Below are 26,546 nucleotides of genomic sequence, written 5' to 3'. Positions count from 1 at the left end.
AAGAAGTATTAAAGTAAACTGCATTTAGGACAAGAACTACAAATCTCTGTATCACATAGTGTTAAGCCAAGATTACTCTAATTACAATATTACTAATATTTTCATTGAAAGGGAAGTTATTTACATTAATAATTTATATTTTTAGCTTATTTTGATATTTATGGGTGTCCTATAATGTACATCACTAGAACAGTCCTGCATATATATAATTTATACAAAAGTATGTGTCTGTATAATGGGGTTGAATGTTCAAAATCCTTTTTTTTAAAAATGTTTATTTATTTTGAGAGAGAGAGAGAGAGTGTTCGAGCTGGGGGGAGGGGCAAAGGGAGAGGGAGGGAGAGAGAATCCCAACATAGGGCTCAATCCCATGAATCGTGAGATCATGACCTGAGCCAAAATCAAGTCAGGTGCTTAACCAACTGAGCCACAGGTGCTCCTCAAAATTATTTTCTGATAGGCTGCTGTCTCGAGGACGAGGTGTTTGGATAGGATAGGATCTGGACATGTGTTTTCAGTTCTTGTTACATAACATTCTACTTCGAGTACCAATTTCTGTAGCTTATCTATTACTGTGTAGCAAACTACCTTAGAATTTGCTGGCTTAAAAACAACCATTTTTGTTGACTCAGAATTCTGTCAGTCAGGAATTTGGCTGGGTGGTTTTCTGTTCCACCTGGCATGGGGCGGGGGTGCTGCATAGAGCTAACGACCCCCGCTAGCCTGGGGGATCCAAGAAGGCTTCACTCACATGTCTGACACTTCAGTCCTCTGTGTAGATTCTCCAATACACATGGCTCGCTTGGGCTTCCTCACAGCATGGCCGTCCCAAGTGAGTTGGACTTTTTGCCACAGCCGCTGGCTTTCAGAAAAGCACATCTGGGGGCGCCTGGGTGGCTCGGTCGGTTAAGCATCCGACTTTGGCTCAGGTCATGATCTCACGGTCTGTGAGTTCGAGCCCCGCGTCGGGCTCTGTGCTGACAGCTCAGAGCCTGGAGCCCGTTTCAGATTCTGTATCTCCCTCTCTCTCTGCCCCTCCCCTGTTCATGCTCTGTCTCTCTCTGTCTCAAAAATGAATAAACGTTAAAAAAAATTTGAGAAAAGCACATCTGAGGAAAAGCAAAAGCCGAACAGACATCGTGTGGAATTTAGACGACATCACTGACTCAGTACTCGACTGCTCAAAGCTGGCCACGAGACCACTGCTGATTCGGGGAGCGGGGAGTTGGATCTCATCTTTTAATGGGACGAGTGGCAAAGAACTGAAGCCCATCTGAAATCCACCACAGTCTTCCTTTGCACATCATTATTTTGTGAGATTCATCCACGTTGTCGTAGGTAGCAGGTATTCATTCTTTCTTATTGCTGTATAGTATCCCACGGTCTGATGCCATCATAATTTGCTATCGATTCTCCTCTTGGTGGACATTTGGTTGCTTGTGATTCGGGGCTATTATAAAGAATGCTTAATGAAAAGACTTGTATACATCTTCTGGTGAATCGATGCACGAAGTTCTCTTGGTACATAAGAGTGGAATTGCTGGGTCTTAGCATATATTTAGCATTGCTTCCAACCAATTTTCCAAAGTATTGCTGCCAATTTATACTCCCATCAGCAATGTAGAAGAGGCCTATTTATCCAGGTTTTTGCAAAATCTCGATGCTGTCTAACTTTAGCCAGTTGCCGTAGCTCTCACTGTGGTTCTCATTTGCATTTTTCTGAGGGGTCATGATGTTGAGCACCTTTTTGTTTATTTACTGATCTCTTAACTATCCTGAAATTGTCGTGAAAGTCTTTGACCTATTTTTTAATTGGGTTGTCTACTTATTCACTTTTTACTGATTGGTAGGAATCTATTTGTTGTAGGTGTCTTTTGCCGAATTCATTCATTGAGAACACCTTTTCTCAGTCTTTGGTTCGCTTCAACAATGTCTTTCGATGAACTGAAGTTCCTAATTTTAATCAAGTCCAATTTAACAATCTTTTCTTTCACGGATAGTGCTTTTAGGATTGTGCTCTTTGGGAAACCTATCTCAAGTCAGAAAGATGTCTTCTGGTTTTTTTCCTAGAAGCTCTATGGCTTTAATCATTACACGCGGGGCTATGATACACTTCAAATTATTTTTTTGTATATGGTGTGATGTAGGGGTATTTTTTTTTTATACGAAAGTTCCACTGATCATAGTTTTTATTGAAAAACTGCTTTCCCACTGAATTTTAGTAGCACCTTTGTTGTAAACCGGGTTATCTTACTTTTTTTTGGCGGGGGGGTGGTCAGTTTCTGGACTTTCTGTTCTCTTCCATTGATCTTTTGGTCCATTCTTTTTTTATTTTTTTAATTTTTTTTAATGTTTATTCATTTTTGAGAGAGAGAGAGAGAGGGAGAGAGACAGAGCTTGAGCGAGGGAGGGGAAGAGAGAGGGAGACACAGAATCCGAAGACAGGCTCCAGGTTCTGAGCTGTCAGCACAGAGCCCGACGCGGGGCCCAAACCCACGAACCGTGAGATCATGACCCGAGCCGGAGTCGGCCACTCAACTGACTGAGCCACCCAGGCGCCCCTCTTTTGGTCTATTCTTGCACTACTGTTTGACTTATGTATTTTCTAACTTAAACCAACTTTACATTCCTAGAATAAACTCCACTTGGTTTTGATTTATTAAACTATTTATATATATTGCTCAGTATAACAAAGGACTTGCATTCAATTTCCTGGTATTTTGTTTGGAATTTTTTCATCTATGTTACTGAGAGAGAATGGACTTCAATTTTTACTTTTCTTTGAATATTCTTGCCGTGTTTTGATGTCAGAGTTATGCTGGCCTCATAAGATGTGCTTTTCCCATTATTCGGAAGAGTCTGTGTGAGATGGGGGCTACTTCTTTTTTTTTAAACTTTATTTATTTATTTTGAGAGAGAGAGAGAAAGACAGCGCAAGGGTACACAGGGGAGGGACAGACAGATGGGGAGAGAGAGAATCCCAAGCATGCTCTGCTCTGTCAGCACAGGGCCTCACACAGGACTCAAACTCACGGATCATGACCTGAGCTGAAATCAAGAGTCAGACACTTAACCGACTGAGCCTCCCAGGCGTCCCTGCTATTTCTTTCTTGAACATTTGGTAGAAATTTACTACCTTTAACTCATTTGAGATTGGGGTTTTCTGTATGAGGTTTTTTATTTATACAGCGTACCTATTTCCTGAATAAATATAGACTTGCTCAGACTTCCTATTTCTTCTACATACATTTTGGTAACTTGTATTTTTCTAGGAATTTGTCCATCTCATCAAAATTGCAAATTTATTAGCCTAGAGTTATTGGCAGAATTGAGTAGCGGTTAGTGTCGGTCCCACCGGCTGTCACTTACGTGGAATGTCACATATAGCAGCTGCCGGTGCATAATAGCACAGCTGGGGTCCTTGCGGAAATTTAGGTCCACCTTTACCAGGTGGGCTAAATGTATCTCTTTCTGATGTACACATTCTTTCTTTAGATATGTTAATACCTTCCATCAAGATGTCGAATCAAATCTTGGCCCAGAGACTCCCTAGACGCTTTAAAGGTCTATTATCTCAATTCTAATTTTATTTCCCTGTTTCCTCTTCTTGGGGTTACCTCATTGTTGCCCCACAACATTACCTGTATGTAGCTCAACGTTTTTTCCAGAAATACACCCACATTCACGCTCACCTGCAGCATAAGGCAAGAGTCCATTCAAATTATCTGTGCCAATCTGACAGACAAATAGGGCACCTGAGCCAGAGTTTTAAGAACTGCGCTTCTCTGTTCGAACACTCCTTTAATTCTTACAGTCTATGACAACATCTTCCAGAGGGCTGGCTTTGCTCAAAACAATTTTCTGGTAAGGAATGGCTGGAAAAATCTGTGACTCATTTCTGTGCAACCACGCCCAAAGTCTCCAATCAAGATATGTCATCTGTTTAAACTACTTTGCGTATACATGAAAATCTTACAAAATCATTCATCCATTCAACAAATATTTATTGATCACATTCTATGAGCTGAATACTGTTCTAGGCCCTGGATACACGGCAATAACAAAAAGACAAAGATTCCTGATCTCATATTTAGTTCAATACATTAACTATTTAGTTGAGCATTCGGTGCTGCCCTCTTGTTCTAACAGTTCAACATTTGAAATCAGGGCTGATCTAGAAAATAAGAGGCTTATGGTCTAGCTGTTCATACGACGACCCTTAATGCTCTAACGATAGGTAAGATTTTTCAGAAAGAGTCTGAAGCTGCACAGAGCCAAGCTTGGCAAATGCCATGGGTGACACAACCAGACAGAACATTTGTGCGGTGCCATGAAAAAATAACGAGATGGGCTGCGCCACTGGCCTGGGAGTCTCTGGAAGGCAGGGAGTCTGTCTTGTTTAGATCTTATTTCCCAATTGCTGGCGCAGTGCCCGGCAGCTAGTGGGTGTTTAACAACTTTGTGAAATAAGTGAACTGCCAGGGAAGTAAGGAGCGAGTGAATAAAGAGCCGCCTGCTTGGTGATCTCCTCTGGTCTCATGACTTTAAATACCATCTAGACAGAGAGCACTGCCGAGTGTATGTCTCCAGTCCAGGAGTAGCCTGTGAATGCTACAAACTGCCTTCTCATCCTCCCTGGAGGTCTTACCGGCATCTCTAACTTGATAGGTCCAGAATCCAACTCGGGGCTCCTTTCTACCCTGCTCTCAAACTGTTCCGCCCACGGTCTGCCCCTACTCAGTCAATGATGGCTTCACCCTTCTAGCTGCAGGTCAAAAGTCTTGAAGTCACCCTTGACTTTTTTCTTTCTGTTACCGCCCACTTCCTGACCTTCAAGATATCCTATGTCTACCTTCAAAATCTGTATTTCCAGAATTTTAGCACTTCTCACTGTCTCCACTGCTTTTACCTGGTTCAAGCTACCCTCCTCTCTTGTCTGGATTAAGACTCTCCTGACTTGCCTCTCAACTTCTACCTTTGCCCCCATCGGTGTCTTCTCCCCGGAAGGCTCAGACTGATCTGTCAAACATTAAGTCAGATCGCGTAACTCCTCCAACCGCTTCCAAGTAAAATGCTTGCTTAAGGCTAATCCTTAGTAGGGGTGCTCGGGTGGCTCCGTTGGTTAAGCCACCGACTTCAGCTCAGGTCAGGCTCTCAGGATTCGGGAGTTCGAGCCCCACGTGGGGCTCTGTGCTGAGCCCTCAGAGCCTGGAGCCTGCTTGGGATTCTGTGTCTCCGTCTCTGCCCCTCCCCTGCTTGCGCTCTGTCTCGGTCTGTCTCGGTCTCAAAAATAACCATTAAAAAAATATACAGACTAACACTTAGTATCGAACTCTTACAGAGGAGGAAACTGAGGCACAGAAAACGGTGATTGAATCCGGGTCTACCGCGAAAACGTGTTCTTCCCTCCAGAACCCCAGGCCTCTCCCGTGCAAAGCCAGCGCGGAGTGGAGACCCGGGAGCGCTCCGAGTCCACGCTGGGGACCGTCGGCCGCGCCACCGCCCCCCTCGCCGCGCGCAGCGGGAAGACGGTTCTGCAGCGAGCGGAGCGGGGCTGAATCGGCTCGGTGTGAGGCACCGCCCCGTTTCTTCCCGGTCGGCTCGGGTTACGACGACTAGGAGAGGAATGCAGTCTGGGAGGGGGCCGCGGGGCTGGCGGAGCTTCCCTCCCGGAGCCGGCGGGGACCTCCCCGCAGCCCCAGGCGCCCGGAACGCAAAGCCGCGGTCTCGGTTTCCGCCCGGCGGGCTCCGCCCGGCGCTCCCGGAAGCCGCGCTCGCTGCCCGGGTAACGGGCCCCGCGGCGCCGCGATGGACCTGGAGGAGGCGGTGAGGGAGCCGGGCGCCCTGGGGGCGCGACGGCGGGGCGGGAGGGGAGGGAGGCCGAGGGAAGCGGCTGGAGGACGCCGACCGGCCGTGGGGGCGGCCGCTGGCGGGAGGAGGGCGGGCGGAAGGCTGCGGGGCGGGGCAAGGGATGGGGCTGGCGGGCCCGGGGTGCGGCTGGCGTTTCTGGCCCCGTGAGGTCGCGGCTGAAGGGAGGGCGGGGCGTTAGTCCGTGGGGGTGTGTTTCCGGGGGAGGCCGAAGCTGTGGGGCTTGTGGCGGTGGCCACCCACGTGGCGCGTCCCCTGTCGGCGGGGCCACCCACGGGTTCTCCTTGCTGGCGGGGTGGGCGTGGGAAGGGTCGGGGTTGGCACCCGCCGGCTCCTCCGCAACCCCCGCCTGTGTCTCTGGGAATCCTCGCCGCCGGCTGGGTGAGGGATTCCAAATTCGGGTTCGGGCCGCGCCGAGGTGATGCCGCTCGTCAGTACGGGGTCATTGCAAACTTTACCGACTTGTTGAAATGATTTCGGCGTTCATTTCTAACTCGCTACATGAAATGCTGCACCCTTTGGCCCTATTGAAGGAGCATTCGGTAGCTAGATCAACGACAAGGTCAAAGACCTAAACGCTGGGGCTCAGGAATTTAGTGCCAGTGTATGTATGGACGGAAGCACCATGTGGTAGAAGGGCTTAGTCGTTATAGATGCTCAGTAAATGGTTATTGAATGATGGATGGTTAACGTCTGTAAATGCCAGGTGAATGGAATTGATCATTAACTCACCATTATAATTGATCATTATAACTCACCACTAACCTGTACTTGCCATGAGTAGGGATCCTGTTTTGCTCACCACTGAATCCCCAGCACCTGGTTAAATGCCTAGGACATGCATGGGTAATACTCCTTATATTGCTGAATGAATAAATCGAAACTTGAAACAACCCCAATACAAATCTGGTTCTCATGTCATCTGTGTTTTTAGTGTCACGGAGGACGTTGCAAATGGCCTGCTATTTCTTCTTCTTCTTCTTCTTTTTTTTACATTTATTTATTTTTGAGAGACAGAGTGAGACAGTGCGCGAGTGGGGGAGGGGCAGAGGGCGAGAAGGAGACCCAGAATCAGGAGCAAGCTCCAGGCTCTGAGCTGTCAGCACAGAGCCCCACGGGCTTGAACTCATGAGCCCTGAGATCATGACCTGAGCTGAAGTGGCGCGCTCAACCGACTGAGCCACCCAGGGGCCCCTATTTCTATTTTTAAAGTCTTTTCTTAAATCTTGTCGTCTTTTTTCCTCGCAGCACTTTCAAGGAGTTTTATTTACTCATCTTTTTTAACATTTTACCCCATCACCTTTTCTTCTTTTTCTCCCCTCCCCCACTGCATATTTTAGAAACTTTTAAAAATAATTTAATTCCATTTCAAACTGTCCAAAAGACTGAACGGCTCTTCTTCTTATAGATAATCTCTCTGATATATTTTTTTATTGTCTATGATTTTTTTTTTAATCTATAGGGTAAAATCCAGGGAACCTTCTTTGTAGAAATGCAATGTGGTTGAATATGATTTGATAGTAACCCCTTTTCTATCTGCTCCTATAGAAAGAATTCAAAGAAAGGTGCACTCAGTGTGCTGCTGTCTCTTGGGGTCTTACTGATGAAGGCAAATATTACTGCACTTCTTGCCACAACGTTACAGAAGTAAGTAACAGACATCATTTATGCATTTGCCAACGTTTTGAAAATTGCAGTTTTTAGCCTGTTATGTGGCATAGTGCCCAAGTAATTGATCGCTTTTTGTCACTCCTGCCGTGGGCAGATTCCAAGAATGTTAATCTTCACTGCTTCTACATGAGTTAAGGAACATGTAAATCACATTCAGGATGGGTTTTTGAAATGATGTTGGGCCTCATTTACAAGTGATGTCATGACTCAGACTGTGTTGTGTAAGGGAAAATAATTGAAATTGTACTTAGAAGGTGATGCATTTCTTCTTAATACTTCTGTAAGAGTGTTTAATGTGTTCTAGCTTTGAGGTTTGGAAGATGGAATGTAGATTGAGTACCGTTGGGAATATTGAATATGCTTCATTCTCATTTTACCTCTGTTTAATACCTTACAGATTTGCAAAGTGTTTTCTTATCCACTGTTTCATTTTCTCCTCATATTCATTTTCACCTGTGAGATATACTATTATGGTCCCTGATGGGGCAAGTGGGGCTCACGAGCTGAGTGAGTGTGCCCAAGTCGCACAAGTCTCAAGTGTTGAGCCCGGACGTGAACCTGAGTCTTCTGACTACAGTGTTCCTTTTACCCCATCGCACCTGCCTCTGACGCTAGAGACTGTCATGCTGTCCTGTGTAACGTTGGTCAGTGAGGCCTCTTCACACTGTGAGTGCAACGTCCAGTTCTAGTTACCACACATCCGGGCCACTGTAACCAAAATGATCAAAGGTGTGGGCAGTCTGCCCCTGGACAGGCCAAACGTGCCAGGACTCCTCTCGGGAAGAGGATTTGCTTCAAGTCCACAGAGCTGGGGAGGAGCAAATATGACCTTCACCATATAGACTTAAGAAAGGCAGATTTGAGACCGAGAAAAGTAACCGTGTAGACTTCTGCTTTGGGCCAAGATGGAGTAACAGGGACCGGATTTATCTTCCTACCTTAAACAGCTAAAAACTTGGGCAAAATATGTAAAGCAACTAACAAAAACTTTTTCCCTTGAGGAAAGTGGCTAATTTACCTTGTAGCTCACCCAAGAGCTTTTCTTTTTTCTTTTTTTTTAAGTTTATGTTTTTATTTTGAGAGAGAGAGAGAGAGCAAGCACGGGAGGAGCAGAGAGAGAGGAAGAGAGAGAATCCCAAGCAGGTTCCTCACTGTCCGCGCAGAGCCCGATGCAGGGCTCGTACCCACAGACCGTGAGATCATGACCTGAGCCGAAACCAAGAGTCGGACGCTTAACCGACTGAACCACCAGGCGCCCTCGCAAGAGCTTTTCTTGAAGCAATCATTGTTTTCCAGTATGCAGCTGAAGTTCTTATGCCTGCTTCCCATTTAAGTCACATGGAACAGCTAAAACAATGCTAGCTCAGTGAAATTTGCGGAGGGGGTGGATACGTGTTATTACCTTGGTGGTGGCGATGGTTTTGTGAAGATGTTTATACGTGTATCTCTGCGTGTAGTTACACATGCATATGCGGATGTAAACACGTCAACTCATTCACTTTAAACAGATGCAGTGTGATACTCTTTGCTCGGGTGCACGGAAGGCACTAGCAGTTTTACTCACCGTTGTTTCTGCAGTGGCCGTGCAAATGTCAATACAGCGAAAGAAGATTGCATCTAATTGGACAGTTCGTCACTGGCAGATGAAGTCAGCGTGCTATTTTCGTAGAAATTAAACTCCATTAACTAATTGCGTCTTTTATTTCTGTCTTTAATAATGTTCCTATTTGATTCTGTCTGATAAAACCTGTAGTTACTTTAACTTGAAAGATCCTAATACCACTACACCATCTAGTTCCACACTTGAAAGACAACCTGTGTAGAGTAACTTGTCAAGAATGTAGCATTCTTTTTTTTTTTTTTTTTAATGTTTATTTGAGAGAGAGAGACAGAGCATGAGCGGGGGAGGGGCAGAGAGAGAGGGAGACACAGAATCCGAAGCGGGCCCCGGGCTCTGAGCCGTCAGCACAGAGCCCGATGCAGGGCTCGGCTCATACGCAGGAACCCGTGAGATCATAACCTGAGCTTAAGTCAGACGCTTGCCCTTAACAGACCGAGCGACCCAGGCGCTCCTCCCTGCCTACTTCTTAAGTTGTACCTGTCTTTGTAGGGTAACTGCTTTGGTATGTATTCTGATGGATCTTTGTTTTCAGTGTGGCCAACCCAGTCCACTAATACTGCTTTGAATGTGGTTTCTCTGACTACAGGAAATACATTCCCCAAATCCTATCGTTAAAGGTGTTTCTTTTACTCTTAGTGAAGGCTGCCGATAAACTTCATTCCAATCTCTAAGTTTAGAGACATATATAAATGTTGCCTTTTGGTTAAAAATCTTCACCTTTCTCCCATGATTAAGACTTAATGCTTTTATGTTTTGGTTGTGAGAAAGGCAGAATCTTAGGTACCAGCCCTTGAGAGCACTTGGAGTCGAAGACTATGGGATGAGTTATACTCACCATTTATGCTACTCACTATTTATCACGCTAAAATTCTGTACGTTTGAGTAAAAATAAAAAGTAGTACTTTTATAATTTCAGAAATGAAAGCTGTATTATTCAAATACGTAGAACAGCAGGATGAAACAAATCTGTATGCAGTGTAGGCATTGCTGGTTACAACAAATACAGCTCTCTTCATTCCAGAGCGTGTTTGGATGGAGGAGAAAAGGAAGTTTGACTTTAGGTTTCATTTGAAAAAATTAGAAAGTGATTTAAAATAAAAGTTTATTAATTGGACAGACTTTTATTTAGCGTTTATTGTGTTCCAGGTACTGTTTTAAGTAGTGAAAAAATCTGGAATGAAAAAGCAACATAAAGGTTAACCAAAATCTTACAGTTGATATAATTTTCCCGAAATGTTACTGTCCTTGGTCCTGGCGCTCCCAGTTTGGTTCATTATGCTTCCCAGAGATGCTGGGAAATACATTTAGGGAGATGTAAAACCATCTTTTTCATGGTCTGTCTGTTTCCTGCAGAGATCAAAGGAAGTCATAAACACTGGGGCTATTCCTAATACTAAAATACAAGCCATCAACCGGGGACTTAAAAGAAAAAGAAAACTTGGTAAGCCCTTTCTTCATATGTGCTTAGAGATGTGGGATGGAATTTTAAATGGATTTTAGACAAGTTGCCAGAGTTGTAAATGGCTCATCCAAAGTGGAATTAAAGTGGGTAATTGTTGATGGTAAAATCGGAAGTAAATGTCTTAAAAGCATATCCTGTTTTTTATCCTTATTGTTGTGAGTTGGTTTTCCAGTGGAGCAGCTATTTTTTTTAACTTTATTTTTTATTTTTTAAAATTTACATCCAAGTTAGTTAGCATATAGTGAAGCAATGATTTCAGGAGTAGATTCCTTAATGCCCCTTACCCATTTAGCCCATCTCCCCTCCCACAACCCCTCCAGTAACCTTGTTTGTCCTCCATATTTTTGAGTCTCTTCCGTTTTGTCCCCCTCCCTGTTTTTATATTATTTTTGTTTCCCTTCCCTTATGTTCCTGTTTTGTCTCTTAAAGTCCTCATAGGAGTGAGGTCATATGATGTTTGTCTTTCTCTGACTGACTAATTTCACTCAGCATAATACCCTCCAGTTCCATCCACGTAGTTGCAAATGGCAAGATTTCATCCTCTTTGATTGCCGAGTCATACTCCATTGTACATACAGACCACACCTTCTTTATCCATTCATCCATCGATGGACATCTGGGCTCTTTCCATACTTTGGCTATTGTTGATAGCGCTGCTATAAACATAGGGGTACCTGTGTCCCTTCGAAACAGCACACCTGTATCCCTTGGATAAACGCCTAGTAGTGCGATTGCTGGGTCGTAGGGCAGTTCTATTTTTAGTTTTTTGAGGAACCTCCATCCTGTTTTCCAGAGTGGCTGCACCAGCTTGCATTGCCACCAACAATGCAAAAGAGATCCTCTCTCTCCACATCCTCGCCAACATCTGTTGTTGCCTGAGTTGTTAATGTCAGCCATTCTGACAGGGGTAACCAGTGGAGGAACTATTGTGCAAAAAAGGATAATGGAGTGTATTTCTTCTTATCTGTTGGCATATGTTTCTCTGTTCTATGTCATGTATTGTGAATATGATTTTCTGTGCTTTTAAAGAAAAATGCTTATTTTCTGAAATGACTCAACTATGAAATTGTCAGGATAGGTGAGTTAAACATAATATTCATCTTTTAGAAATCCATTTCTCACACTGAATTTTGAACACACCCTTCTAAAATAGGAACATCATTTTCCTTAAAATAGTCTCAACATGGGTGTGCATTGAAAGGTGACCTATTTCATTAATCTAGTGAGTATATATAATTAACCATTACTGAGAAGAATCTGAGGTAAAGTCTGATGCTTTAATTTTTTTAAATTTATTTATTTATTTTGAGACAGAGAGTGAGAGAGAGCGAGTGTGTGCGCTTACGAGCAGGGGAGGGGCAGAGAGAGGGAGAGAGAGAGAATCCCAAGCAGGCTCCACGCTGTCAGCACAGAGCCCGACAGGCGGCTGAATCCCACCAACTGTGAGATCATGACCTGAGCTGAAATCAACAGTCAGACACTTGACCCCCTCAGCCACCTGAGTGCCCCAAGTCTGATGCTTTTTATTTCTGTGACTACCCAGGGCCAGATTCTCCAATATGAAACCAGGCTAATGGTAACAGTGGATTCTTGTACACTGTTGTAAGGTAGCTTTAAGGACACACACCCATGAAATGTAGATATATAAATATTCGTGAAACGTCTATATGAAATACATTGATATTCTTAGATGAATAACAGACAGAATGCCTAAATGCTAACTCATGTTTCTGTTTTACCTTTAATAGTGACTGTTTTTATTAGGCTAAAAGCTGATTAATTTTAATTAAATTTTATTACAATAAAACTTGATTAATCTGTATTTTACTTAAGTAGATAAAATGTATAGTTTAGGGGTGCCCGGATGGCTCCGTCAGTTAAGGGTCCGACTCTGGATCTCAGCTCAGGTCTTGATCTCAGGGTTGTGAGTTCAAGCCCCACACTGAGCTCTATGCTGGGCATGAAGCCTACTTAAAAAAAAAAAAAAAATGTATAGTTTAAACTTAAATTGCTGAAGGAGATTTAAATGCTTCAAATTAGGTGTCAAGTGTCTTATATTCAGCTTCTTTGACCCAACATAGTCTCTTCATCAGTAAAATGAGAATGGTAATACCATTTGTTCTATAAAATAGGAACTCAGAATTTAAATACGACTTTACCATTTTGTAAGAATGGTGTTCTGCAAGAAGAATGCGCACGTGTTCAGCTTTAAGAGCTTAAACTCCCTCAGTTTCAGAATGCATCAAAATTAGAGGCTTTCTCTCTTACTCATATACAACCCAAGACCCTTTCCAGAAATTGGGTTAGTCAACAGGGTGGGGAGTAGGAGTCCTGTGACATCCTGCGGGGAGAGGGGAGCCTGGAGTCCTAGTAACAGACTTCATAAACTATGTGTAAAAGGTGCCGATAACATGTTTTCCATAGAGTTGGGATATTTGTCCAGCAGAGAGGAGTAAAACATTAGGGTCTTAGCCGATTTTAATATTTTCTTTAACTGGTAGTTCTGTTTAAACATGTAGCTCTGTCTGCTGTGGAGGCAGATTTCTTCACAATCTCCTAGGGTTGTTTTGAGCATTAAAGAAAATAATATATTTCAAATATTCAGCACATACCTGGTGCCAAGGCAGGGTTCAGGAAGTATTTGTTTCCTTGCTTCCATTTTCTCCCTGCAACCTGTAACTGTCTCCAGAAAAGCAGAATGCCATCAAGCACTGTATTTTCTTAGAATGTTCTTAGAGCACTCTCCGCACTCCTAGACCTTCGCGTCTTGGCTTTTGTTCGTTCATTCTCCAAATACCCACCGTTCCCTTTCTTTGTGACCGGGACAGAGGCCTGGAGAAGCCAAGGCTGAGTGTCGAACATTCTTTCCTTTCGGATTCTGCCGGGTATTGTCCAGTACAGTACCTTTTGGGGTTCAGTATATACTTTTAAAGCTTATTTCATTTTTTAATATGTTGACTATTCGTTTTTCTGCCTTTTCCATGAGTATTTCAGAAAAATTGTAGATAACTTAAAATATTTAAAATCTGATGAATTATAAAAACGGGGTTTAGCTTTAGCACTTAGTATGTATTTGCCAGATTGGAAACGAGAGAGTATTCCTACTCAGGTATACAAAAAAATTCCAGCTGTAATGTGTAAAACCTAGTTGTAATTATGTGGTAGCCTGTAGTAAATAGGAGTGCACATGTCTGAAGCATGTTATTTGTTGTTTAGAGAGAGGCTGGGATTGGTATGTGTGTGAAGGTTTTCAGCACATACTTTATCAACAAGCGGAAGCCTTAAAGACCCTTGGAGTGGGCCCAGAACTAAAGGTGAGTCCATTTGTGTCTAGAGGCTAGCTTTATGCTTCGTTTGAATAATAGTAGGATTTGGAGGGAAACTAAGGAGAAAAGTAGGGCTATCAGTAATGACACTAGGGCTACTGAAAGAATCATTTTTTCTGATGTTTTTTCTTTAATCTTTTTATTAGGCCAATAATTTCCAAAGTGTGCTCTACAGAACATAAATAAGCAATGCATCCAAAAGAAAATAAAAAAGGTTTTAGTCTTCAGAGGCACCTGGGTGGCTCAGTCAGTCGAGCGTCTGACTCTTGGTTTTGGCTCAGGTCATGATCTCGTGGTTTTGTGAGTTCAAGCTCCACGTCGGGCTCTGCACTGACAGTGCGGAGCTTGCTTGGGATTCTCTCTGTCCCTCGCTCTCTGCCCCTCCCCCACTTGCACTGTCTCTGTCAAATAAATAAACTTAAAAGGAAAGGTTTTAGTCTTCAATATTAAATATTAATATATTTAAATATAAACATATTTAGTTTCAGCATTTAGGAAACATTGGGTTAAATAAAGTAAAACAAATAACCTTGCAGACTTTTTGGTGCCTTCTCTGTGTTACGTGATTGTTTAATTTCCAAGGGGAAGTAGTCTGTGGCATTCACAATTTGAGAAAATCCTCTAGTGTGTGTATCTATCAGGACTTGAGTTTCAGAATGCATTTTGGGGAGTGATGCATTAAAACAGTGCTTCTCAAACTTGAATGCGTACCAGAATCACCTGGAAGGCTGATTAAAACACAGATTGCCGAACCTCATTCTAGCGTTTCCAATTCAGTAGGTCTGGAGTAAGGCCCAAAATTTGCATTTCTTTTCTTTTCTTTTCTTTTCTTTTCTTTTCTTTTCTTTTCTTTTCTTTTCTTTTCTTTTTTCTTTTTAATGTTTATTTATTTATTTTGAGAGAGAGAGAGAGAGAGAATGAGTGCACACAAGTGGGGGAAGGGCAGAGAGGGGGAGAGAGAGAATCCCAAGTGCAGAACCCCACGAGGTGCCCCCGGAATTTGCATTTCTTACAAGTTCCCAGGTGACACTGATGGTCCGGGGACCACACTTGGACCTGCTGTTCCTCCAGAGTACCACAATCCCTACGGTTACGTGAATTTCACGTTTCTTCATCTGGTTGAAGCCATTTCAGGAATTCTTTAAAAAGCCAGTTATTTAGCAACAAGCAGTTATTATACACTTGCTTCGTGCCCGTTACTGGAAACCAGGTACTAAGAGATGCAGCCTAGTTGGAGAGAGCGTGTCACCCATGTGGCATGAGTAAACATGAAATGGTGGAGGGACGCCTGGGTGGCTCAGTCGATCGAGCACCCGACTCGCTTGATTTCAGCTCGGGTCATGATCTCACGGTTTGGTTTGTGAGATCAAGCCCCACCTTGGGATCTGAGCCTGCTTGGGATTCCCTCTCTCCCTCTGTCTCTGCCCTTCCCCTGCTTGCACTCTCTTTCTCTCTCAAAATAAATAAACTTTAAAAAAAGAATGAAACTTTAAAAAAAAAATGAAACGATAGAATGCTGTGCTCATAAATGACATTAAGGGCAAAAAGAGAAGGGAGAAAGATCAATGTGGACTGAAGTCACCAAGGAAGGATTTGTAGAGGAGCCTTCGCTGTTCAAACCAGTGTTTGAGGCAAGCCAAAAAGAATGCCCTCTAGATCAGTTTGTAGCCTAAAAGGACCCTGGGCCTACCCTGAAAAGTATTATAGGAATTAAAAATCCAAAAACACGAGAGACCAGATGGCATCCATGGCGGTCATTAAATTAGGGAAGATTGCTGATAGTCTGGGGGTTTGGGAATCTGGTTTCTTTCAAGCCATCCTCTGTATAAATGCTTTCAATTTATAGTTGCATATAGTTATACCAAATAGATACTGTAGGGTTTACTCCTATATAGTTTTCTACCCACTTCATTGGGGTTAATCCTGAAAACAGTTTGTCTGAAATTAGCCAATGAGCATAACCCGTTAGACCTGACCATTTAAATGGCATAGGAACGGCATCACTCTAAGAACACAGGCTCTGGAATCAAAACTGACTCCAAGTCCTATTCATGGTTTTTCCACTTAGTGGTTGGGTCATCTTGGCCAATTTACTCAGTTTCTGTAGCGGTAAAATGGAGATAATGGCTGTCTTGCAGTGTTGTATCAGAGCTAACGGATGCCTCATGCCTAGTAGGTGCTGAATAAAAGAGAAGTTGTTTTGTTTTGTTTGTCCTGTTTTATTTTACTTCTGCCTGGACCCAATAGCCGCTCTGCTTCTAACCAGAAGTGTAGTCACGTAGAAGTTGCTTGCTTTCTCTCATTCTTTTTTTCTTTTTTAATTTTTTTAATGTTTATTTATTTTTGAGAGAGAGTCAGAATGCGAGCGGGAAGGGGCAGAGAGAGAGGGAGACCCAGAATTGGAAGCAGGCTCCAGGCTCCGAGCTGTCAGCACAGAGCCCGATGCGGGGCTCGAACCCACGAACCGTGAGATCATGACCTGAGCCGAAGTCGGATGCTTCACCAACTTGGGCCTCCCAGGTGCCCCTCTCTGATTCTTAATTTACTTAACCTGCGAAAGGAGGGGGTGAACTAGGTGACCTTTACAGAATTAGTCTCTTCTTTCTCTAAGATCAAAGATAATGAAGAATTTATTCAGTGTTTGCCGTATACCTGCCATATACTGATACACAGATTTTGTGATGATCATTCTTTTTCAAGAAAGTAGGTAAAGAAGGTAAGAACACGTTTGAATGGAGGGCAGTATGTGAAGTACATGTGGTAGAGATGTACCGGTGTGTTTGGCGTGACCTGAATTACCACTCACTTCCCTTCTACCTTAGAATGAAGTTCTACATAATTTTTGGAAGCGCTACCTTCAGAAGAGCAAGCAGGCCTATTGTAAAAACCCAGTTTGTAGAAGAAAAGTTACGGTAAGTCACAAGTCTGAAACGCAGGATTAAAAGACATTTCTAGTATGAGGTAGAGATGAAAACAGGTTCAGCCTCATCTGGATTTATGATGTTTGTCAGAGAATCGTCAGTGAAGATGTTTCTGTTATAGTCCAGAAGGACAAGGTCACTGATCTAGACATTGGAATTAATTTGGATTTCTTATCTGACTAGTTGAAACAAAGAAATTTGTAGTTAAGTTCTAAGTAGAAGTTTAAGCAATTTCTTTTAAGAAATTTGATTTGTATTTCCCTAATGATGAGCGATGTTGGGCATCTTTTCATGTGTCTGTTTGCCATCTGGATGTCTTCTTTGGAAAAATGTCTATTCATGTCTTCTGCCCATTTCTTCACGGGATTATTTGTTTTTTGGGTGTTGAGTTTGGAAAGTTCTTTATAGATTTTGGATACTAGCCCTTTATCTGATATGTCACCTGCAAATATCTTCTCCCATTCTGTAGGTTGCCTTATAGTTTTGTTGATTATTTCCTTTGCTGTGCAGAAGCTTTTTATCTTGATGAGGTCCTAATAGTTCATTTTTGCTTTTATTTCCCTTGCCTTAGGAGACATGAACAGACAATACTTTTTTTTTTTTTTAATGGTCATTTATTTTTGAGAGAGAGAGAGAGGGGAGTGTGCACGAGCAGGGGAGGGGCAGAGAGAGAGGAAGAGAGGGAATCCCAAACATGTTCCGCACTGTCAGAGCAGAGCCTGATGTGGGGCTCGAACTCATGAACCATCAGATCGTGACCTGAGCTGAGATCAAGAGTCAGATGCTTAACTAACTGAGCCACTCATGTGCCCCCGGACAATACTTTTTAATGATAGAGTTATGAAACATTATCTTCTCTTGATTCAGGAGGCAGATACTTCTCAAGAAAAGCAAAAGATACTATGTGGTTCTATGGTGACACTTTGAAAGAGAAAAGAAAGAACCATCCAGACTATTAAGAACCTGATCTTTAGAATTACACAACTAAAGTATTTGTTGGTTATATTTGTACACTGGGGTTTTATCTACTACATAGAAAATTTGAATCAGAACCTGGAATTCTCTCTGACATTTTAATATGTTTAGGGGAACTTAAGATATTTATTTATTTTTGATTTTTTTAAAATATAATTTATTGTCAAATTGGTTTCCATACGACACCCAGTGCTCATCCCAACAAGTCCCCTCCTCCCTGCCCATCGCCCACTTTCCCCTCCCCCCCACCCCCCATCTACCTTAGTTGGTTCTCAGTCCTTAAGACTCTCTTACGGTTTGCTTTAACTTAAGGTATTTAAAAAGGTTTAGGGTGCCTGGGTGGCACCCAACTCTTGATCTCGGCTCAGGTCATGATCTCACGGTTTGTGGGTTCAAACCCCATGTCAGGCTTTGCGCTGATAGCACAGAACCTGCTTTCGTTTCTCTGTCTCCCTCTGTCTCTGCCCCTCCCCCGCTCGTGCTCTCTCCCTCTCGAAAATAAACAAACATAAAAAAATAGATATTGTAAAAACTTTTGTTAACTTGACTAAACACCTGTCTAAAGTCTAAAGTAATATTCTCATCACAGTAAAATCTTCTTGGTGAGTAAATAAGTGTATGCAGAATTTTAACCTGATATGCAAGTTGGTGTATAATTTTTACTGAAGAGTATACCTATTTTGAATATACTCGATTTTGAAAGGAAAAAGGACCAAGTACTTTTAAGTGAGAAGCTTAGTCTCCTCAGATATTCAGTAATTGCTTTATGCTTCGAATGTGACTGTGCCAAGAATAGTAAGAGGCGTGCATCTGAATCCTGGCTTCACTACTTGTGACTTGTGTGATCTTGGGCAAGATAAGCGACTTAAAACTTCCAGAAAAAGCAAACAAGCAATTGCATAAATCAGGGTAAGGGAAATACCAAAGGAGGTGGCAGGAAAGGGTGCTATTTGAGATGGAGTGATCGGGGAAGGCCACCCCTCCCTGATGAGGAATCGTAGGTGAGAGTAAGCCATGAGGATATCTAGGGGAAGAAATGCAGAATTTCAGGACTGACTCAGACCTACTGAGTCAGAGTCTACATTTCAACACGTTTCCTAGGTGCTTCTTACACACACGAAGGTTTGAAAAGCCCTCTTCCAGATTAAGACCTGATGGTGGCTGGGATCAAGTTGTAGCAATGGAAATGATAAGTGGTAAGATCCTAGATAAACTCTGGAATAGAGTCGACCGAATTTCCTGATGGATTGGATGTGGGGTGTGAGAGAAAGAGAAGAGTCATCAAGGATGACTTAAGTTTGGAGCTTAAGCAGTTGGAAGGAAGGAGTTACCGTCAACTGAAATTACAGGTGGAACAGGAAAATCAGTAGTTCAGTTGGGGACATGTGACGTTTGCGACAGCTATTAGACATCCAAGAGGAAACTGCAGGTACTGTTAGATTTATAAGCCTTCAATTCAGAAGAGAGGTCTAGGCTGGAGATATAAATTTGGACGTTCTCTTTCTTTTTTTTAATGTTTATTCATTTTTGAAAGACAGAGAGAGACACAGCACAAGCAGGAGTGGGGTGGAGAGAGAGGGGAACACAGAATCTGAAGATGGCTCCAGGCTCCGAGCTGTCAGCACAGAGCCTGACGCGGGGCTCAAACTCACAAACTGCAAGATCATGACCTGAGCCGAAGCCGGACGCTCAAACGACTGAGCCACCCAGGTTCCCCCGGATGTTCTCAATATGTATTACAATCATCAAATCTAAAATGCCATTATTTGGAAAATGCGCCGTTATTTTACATATCCCCGAGAAAGAAAATAATTCTGTAAATCAAACTGTGACATGCCATTGGTGGTAAGAAACACCCTGATGCCAGGGATATTAAAACATGGGGAAGGGAAGAGCATTTTGGAATCAAAAACAATATAGTAGGTAGTATTTAAAACCACAAGACCAGATGATATCGTCGAGGAGTAAAGACAGAGAAAGGAACCAAGGACTGAGCTCTGGCCCGCTCTAGGGTTAAGATGTTTGGGATAAAAGCAACATCAACAAAGAAGTCTGAGGACGAACTGGTAAATTAGGAGGAAGGTAGGAGAGTGAGGGGGCATTCTGGAAATGAAAGAACAAAGAGTTTCAAGAAGAGGGGAGTGATCAACTGTGAGAAATACTGCTGCCTGGCCAGGAAGGAAGAGGGCGAAAAATTGATGAGTAGAGTAGCGGGACCACAAGTTTGATTAGAATGCCGTATAAAAGGGGTTCCTGGCTGGCTCAGTCTGTGGAGTATGCAGCTCTTGGTCTTGGGGTTGTGAGTTCAAGCACCACGTTGGGTGGAGAGATTACTCAAAAATAAAATCTTCAGGGGTGCCTGGGTGGCTCAGTAAGTTAAGTGGCGGACTCTTGGTTTTGGTCAGGTCATGATCTCATGGTCGTGGATCGAGCCCCACATCAGGCTCCACTCTCTCTCCCTCTTCCCTCTGCCCCTCCCTCCCTCAAAAAAAAGATGTTTAAAAATGACAAGAATGAGGTGTAAGATAGACTTGGAAGAGAGAAATTGGAGACAGTGAGTGTGGATAACTCTTCCAAGACATTTAGCTGCAAAGTGTAAAGAATTTATGTTGTAGATGGAATCCAGGAAAGGTTTTTGTGTGTGTGTGTGTGTGTGTGTGTGTGTGTGTGTGTGTGTGTGTGTTTTTAAGTGGGATAAATGATAGCGTATTTGTGTACTGATAGGAATGATACAGGAGAGAAGAAATTTTCAATGGAGAGACAGTAGAAGTGAGGGACAATCTTTGAGTAGACGGGGTGGAATTGGGTGCCCAGAGGGAGAAGCTGCCTTTTTAGATGGGAGCTTGGATAGTTTGCCAGAAGAATCAGACAGAGAGTCAAGTTCCTGGCAGATGGTCGCCTGCATACGATTGTGGACATTGTCTTCTGATTGCTTTGGTTTTCTCAGTGAGTCCATGCTTATCTGCCAGTTTCATTGTGTACCTTGTCTCATGCTTACCTGTAGAGAGGGGAAATGCATAACAGAGGACACAAGCATCTCATCCCTGATTGATTGATTGATTGATTGGTTGATTTTACTTTATTCTCTTGTGAGTGTCCTTAACATGAGTCTTACCTCTTCTTCCTAAGATTGAGTCTCTTGGTCTGCACAACTGATAATGTGGCCTTTTGAGTGTGATCAGTGTCCCCAAGGTAATGTCAGCTGATGAGGCCTTTATGTAGCCAGCCACATTTCAACAATATGTGTGTGAAAAATTAAACAACCGTCTGAGATAGTATATCCTTGTCAGTTAAGTGTTATAAGTAGTAAAGTGCCACAGGAATTCAGGGAATCAAGAACTCTTCGGAAGAAGAATTGGTCGGGAGACAGCATGATAGAGTAAATAACGGATTGGAGAGGTAGAGAAGAAAGGATAGTCCAGGGAGGAGAAATGGCATTATCGTAGATGCAAAGCGAAAATTCCCAGGTAGGCTCAGTGAAGATAAGCCAGCATTGTGCGTGGGGTCATTATCGACGTGCCCATTGGTGTAGCTGCTAGAGCTACAAGGGAGATGTTGGTCACAGGGAGAAGGAAGCCTGATGTGTCTGCTGGCAACCTGTTTCCTTGCTTAGCCTCGTCTGCAGCCCTTCTCCGGGAGCACCGCCAGGAGCTGCTAGGGGACACGTGGTGGAGGGTGAGGTCTTTTGGTCTTCAGAACCTGGCACATGGTTGCAGTTCTCTGGAGTAGTTTGCCTTACGGTGTTTCAGATGGGCAGGACTTGGTTAAGCTCGTGGAAATTAACTGCATTTTCAGTTCCTGTGTAATAATTTTATGTATATTATTTTGCAAATAGGTATTAGAAGATAACCAAAGTCATTCAGACTGGGAGAGCGAGCCTGAGCTGCTGAGTGACTTCAGCTGCCCTTCTTTTGTTGAAAGTGGAACAGAGTCTCAGCCTGATGGCCTTGCTCAGAAGCCTTTCCCCATCAGCAAAGCATCACAATCAGGTAAAAGTGAGAATCAGACTACCTAGAATTTTAAAGCTGGTAATGTACCCTAAAAACAATTTAGTTCAGGGGCACCCGGGTGGCTCAGTCAGTGAAGCTCCCGACTTCAGCTCAGGTCATGATCTCACAGTCCGTGAGTTCAAGCCCCGTGTAGGGCTCTGTGTTGATAGCTCAGAGCCTGCAGCTTGCTTCAGATTCTGTGTCTCCCCCTCCTTCTGCCCCTCCCCAGCTCACTCGCACTCTCTCTCTCTCTCTCTCTCTCTCAAAAATAAATAAATATAAAAAAAAAATTTTAGTCCAGGGGCACCTGGGTGGCTCAGTCAGTTAAGCATCTGACTTCGGTTCAGGTCATGATCTCACAGTTCGTGAGTTCAAGCCCCCAATCGAGCTCCGTGCTGACAGTGCAGAGTCTGCTTGGGATTCTCTCTCCCTCTCTCTGTCTTTCACTCCCCCGCTCTCACTCTCTCGCTCTCTCACTCTCGCTCTCAAAATAAAATAAAACTTAAAAAAATAATTTAGTCCAATCTTTTCGTATTTCAAGAAAAGGAATGTGGCCTAGCAAGAAGCAATGACTTGGTAAATCATATGGCTAGGAGAAAGGTAAATTAAATGAAATCTTAGGGCAGTTTTTTAAAAAGGTACATTGTCTCCACATGAGTATTTTTATGTGATTTTTATTTATTAAAAATTTTTAAGTTTGTTTGTTTATTTATTTATTTATTTATTTATTTTGAGAGAGACAGAGCATGAGTGGGGTAGGGGCAGAGAGAGAGGGAAAATCTTAAGCAGGCGCCTCAGTGTCAGCACAGAGCCTGATGCAGGGGTCGTACTCACAAAACTATGAGATCATGACCTGAGCCGAAATTAAGAGTAGGACACCTGAGCCACCCAGGCGCCCCTTTGTGTCATTTTTAAAGGGTGTTGAACAATAAGTGGATCCGGAAAGAACGAAGCTCAATAAAGATCATGTACGTGTGGGCTCAGAATTTCCAAAGAAAAGTTGCAGCAGAGAAATGATAGATCTTAGCGAAGTGATAAGATTGGTAAGAGTCAAAGATGATATATCCGACTTCTAATCATAGACTGAAGCAAAATTTATCGTATCGTGTGTGAGTTTCACTTTCTGATTTAATTCCATAATTTAAAATAGATAAGGAGTATATTTAAGGTAACAGGTATAGACCTTCCCCAACACATTTATTCATGATTTCAATTGTTTCTACACTACACTAAAAAAATAATAATAATAATAAAATAAACATGGTGGAAAACAGACCTCAGAGAACGGACCAGGCTCTTATTATAGATTCCTAGAATCTTGATGTGTGCTGACAGAGTTCTTTGGGAGATTGCTTCCAAATCGACTGGTGTTAGGGATTGTGGAAGTCTGGGTTGTATGATTACATATAGTTTTTAACAAAGCATTTCTTGTGTGGACTGCTTCTTTGCAAGTCTGTTCCCCCTAAAGAGCAAATTCCTTTTATCAGCATATCTGCATTACTTGCTGGACTGCACAGTGACACAGATCTCAGACAAGTTATTTTTTGTGTCCAAAGAAGTAAAGAAGTTAGAATCATAGAATAATTGGGCCGCGGTGGATCTCTGGAGTTTCCTTTCCACGTTTTCAGGCGGGCCTGAACTCCACTGTCCCCAGGACTAGGTCTGAAGTCATCCAAGCCTTTTAGAGTACCATGATTGTTTCCCTATGTCTTTTTTATTTAAAAAACAATTTTTTTAATGTTCATTACTTACTTTTGAGAGAGAGACAGAGCACGAGCAGGGGAGGGGCAGAGAGAGAGGGAGATACAGAATGTGAAGCAGGCTCCAGGCTCTGAGCTGTCAGCACAGAGCCCGATGTGGGGCTCGAACTTACGAACTGTGAGATCATGACCCGAGCTGAAGTAGGACGTTTAACTGACTGAGCCACCTACGTGCCCCAGATTGTTTCTCTATGTTAAGAGTTTTTGTTTTGGTGTTTGCTTTTAGTAAATGGTGATCCTTAGAGCTTTATTTTAGTTTCTACATGTAAAGTGACTACTAATACAACCTTTATTTCACAACTATGAAATACAGAGCGTCACAAAGAAAATCATCAGTTATTGTGCCATCCAAAACCAAACTACTTTGCTGTAGATCATTCCAGAAAGTTTTTTATTCATGTATACATAGGGAGAAAGGGAGATGTAGTATTTTGTTTTTGTGAAAGTGTAAACTATTTCTACATTCTTTAAATTTTTAATCAAAATTCTATATGCATGTAATTCAAATAGATTTATAATGCTTGATATGAAAAAAATTGTAGTCTGTTATTCCCCTAAATGTGCTGTTCCCAAGAGACATTCATTTTCAGCTCTTCTGCAACCTCCATATTGCAAAAAAAAAAAAAAAAAAAAAAAAAGTTTATTTTTGAGAGAGAGAGAGAGAGCGTGAGCAGGGGAGGGGCAGAGAGAGAGGGAGTCACAGAATTTGAAGTAGGCTCCAGGCTTTGAGCTGTCAGCACAGAGCCCGATGGGGGGCTTGAACTCACCAACCGTGAAATTATGATCTGAGCCGAAGTCAGATGCTTAACCGACTGAGCCACCCAGGCGCCCCTGTGACCTCCATTTCTCGATAGCATATGCTTATAGTATGACATCTTGATTTCTGCTTTTGGACGTTAGCTGTTAAATTCCAACTACAGAAGATAAATCTTGGCTCTTTCACACCTTTCTCACTGTACCTTCCCCATGTAGTCACCAGCGCACGATCGTGCATTTCTTTTTCTCTGTCTTCCAATACGATTATAATTTTTTCCTAGCCCAGCATTTAGTGTGAGCTATGCAACTTGCTATGATTATACTTTTCATAGATCCTTTGGTTTTCTCAGAGTTGGTAATTGTCTTGTCACTTGCTTAGTTTTCTATTTACTTATTACTAATCTATAATTTATTATTAGTGTATCTCCACACTTCCTCCAAGTTCTGAAAATCTCTCAATTTCTTAGATATTCTACCAATTTCATCTTCAGAAGAAGTCTTGGTGGAGCTTCTGACCCACCCTAATCTACAATGAAATATCCCTAAACGTATGACATGGCTGCCTTTGGGATCTCTTTACCACCATCCTGAAGATGCTCTTACCTTTTGTTAAAGTTCCTTACTTCCTTGACCCTATTTCGTCTTTCCTGGTTTACTCCCTTGTTTTTGTGGAGCATCTTTTCTTATTTTCCTGAGGATATTGATATGATGTGATAATATTTGACCTTGACTTGTTTTGTCCTCTGCTTCTTGTATTCCAGGTTTTCCTCAAATATTTATGAGGCTAACATGGCTGGTCTTCTTAAGAATGGAGACTGAAAGGGGCGCCTGGGTGGCTCAGTCGGTTAAGTACCCCGCTTTGTCTCAGGTTACGATCTCACGGTTCATGAGTTCGAGCCCCACATTGGGCTCTGTGCTGACAGTCAAAGCTTGGAGCCTGCTTCAGATTCTGTATCTCTCTCTCTCTCTCTCTGCCCCTCCCTTGCTTGCTCTCTCTCTCTCTCTCTCAAATAATAAATAAGAACATTAAAAAAATTTTTTTTAAAGAGACTGAAAAATTGAGTGAAAGCCTCGTATCCATAGCGAGTTTTGCTAGTCGCACTGTGCGTGATCTAGCTGGATTATTTTCTTAGCAGGCCTCCAGCATTATCATCTTTACATCTTTTCCCCCTGAGCTGATAGGATTTTCAAGAGAAATCTCTTTGAGTCATCTGTCTGAGGGTGTAGTCCTGGCTGTTCTAGGAACTGGATGGGAAGAAGGCCTGAGAGGAATGTGGGGTGGGGGTGGGGGCGGGGGCTGCCTCAGTACTCAGTATGTACACTGGCACTTCATCCTGCTGTTTTTCATAATATCCTGCTCTCAACTGTATGTATGACTGATACATGCCCTATTCCAGAGACCCTTCGTTTTACTCTTTCCAGAGAAGAAACGTCACAATTTTCTGCCCAGATTGGGAAGGCGCAGGCGTTTGCCAGATGGGGTTGGCGTATGACTCTGAGCGTCTGACTGCTTCTCAATCGGACTTTCAAGTAATCTTTCTGGCGTTAGACCCACCTTCACCCGGTTTCCAAGATTTAACCGATTCTGGAGCTTTCTTTAGAGGTCCCCAGGGAAAAGTTACCTCGGTTTATGGTTTTCCCTATCGCTGGTTTTGAATCCAGCTTTCTCGACGCTGCCAGGGCAGTAATCACCTGTCCATATGCTTTCCAGCTTTTACAATTTTATTGCTGGGGCACCTAGGTGGCTCAGTCGGTTAAGCGTCGACTCTTAACTTTGGCTCAGGTCGTGATCTCATGGTTCGTGAGTTCGAGCCCCACATCGGGCTCCATGCTGACGGTGCAGAGTCCACTTGGGATTCTCTCTCTCTCTCGACCTCTCCCCCGCTCATGAGCTCTTTTTCTCTCTCAAAACTAAATAAACTTTATTTATTAAAAATATATATTTTTTTAAGTTTATTTTGTTTTGAGAGCGAGAGCAATGGGGTAGGGGAGAGAGAGAGAGAGAGGAGAGAGAGCATCCCAAGCAGACACCGCCCTGTCAGCACAGAACCGGAGGCGGGGCTCGAACTCATGAACCGCAAGATACGACTTAGGCTGAAATCAAGAGTCGAACACTTAACTGACTGAGCTGCCCAACAGCTGGTCTAGGGACTCTACTTTGAGAACCATCGACAGAAGCATTAAGTAAATTGGCATG

General features: G+C 42.9%; 1 protein-coding gene across 2 annotated transcripts in view; it reads left to right on the top strand.

Moving 5' to 3' along the window:
* The first annotated feature begins 5,775 nt into the window (after positions 1-5,775).
* The window catches only part of TAF1B (TATA-box binding protein associated factor, RNA polymerase I subunit B), a 67,313-nt gene continuing 46,542 nt past the window's right edge, over positions 5,776-26,546 (top strand). The window contains exons 1-6 of one of the 2 annotated variants that reach the window (XM_042982519.1): positions 5,776-5,826; positions 7,417-7,515; positions 10,514-10,601; positions 13,839-13,936; positions 16,771-16,860; positions 21,680-21,833. In XM_042982519.1, the coding sequence (XP_042838453.1) occupies positions 5,809-5,826; positions 7,417-7,515; positions 10,514-10,601; positions 13,839-13,936; positions 16,771-16,860; positions 21,680-21,833 (547 nt within the window). In that variant the 5' untranslated portion in view covers positions 5,776-5,808. Of the gene's footprint in view, positions 5,827-6,068; positions 6,250-7,416; positions 7,516-10,513; positions 10,602-13,838; positions 13,937-16,770; positions 16,861-21,679; positions 21,834-26,546 lie in introns of those variants that run through there. The other variant, XM_042982520.1, reaches the window with a different exon arrangement.

The sequence above is a fragment of the Panthera tigris genome, chromosome A3, assembly GCF_018350195.1.
Source record: "Panthera tigris isolate Pti1 chromosome A3, P.tigris_Pti1_mat1.1, whole genome shotgun sequence".
In the NCBI taxonomy this organism is placed as follows: Eukaryota; Metazoa; Chordata; class Mammalia; order Carnivora; family Felidae; genus Panthera; species Panthera tigris.
Note: the sequence above shows the minus strand (reverse complement) of the source record. Positions and strands in the feature narration are given on the sequence as shown.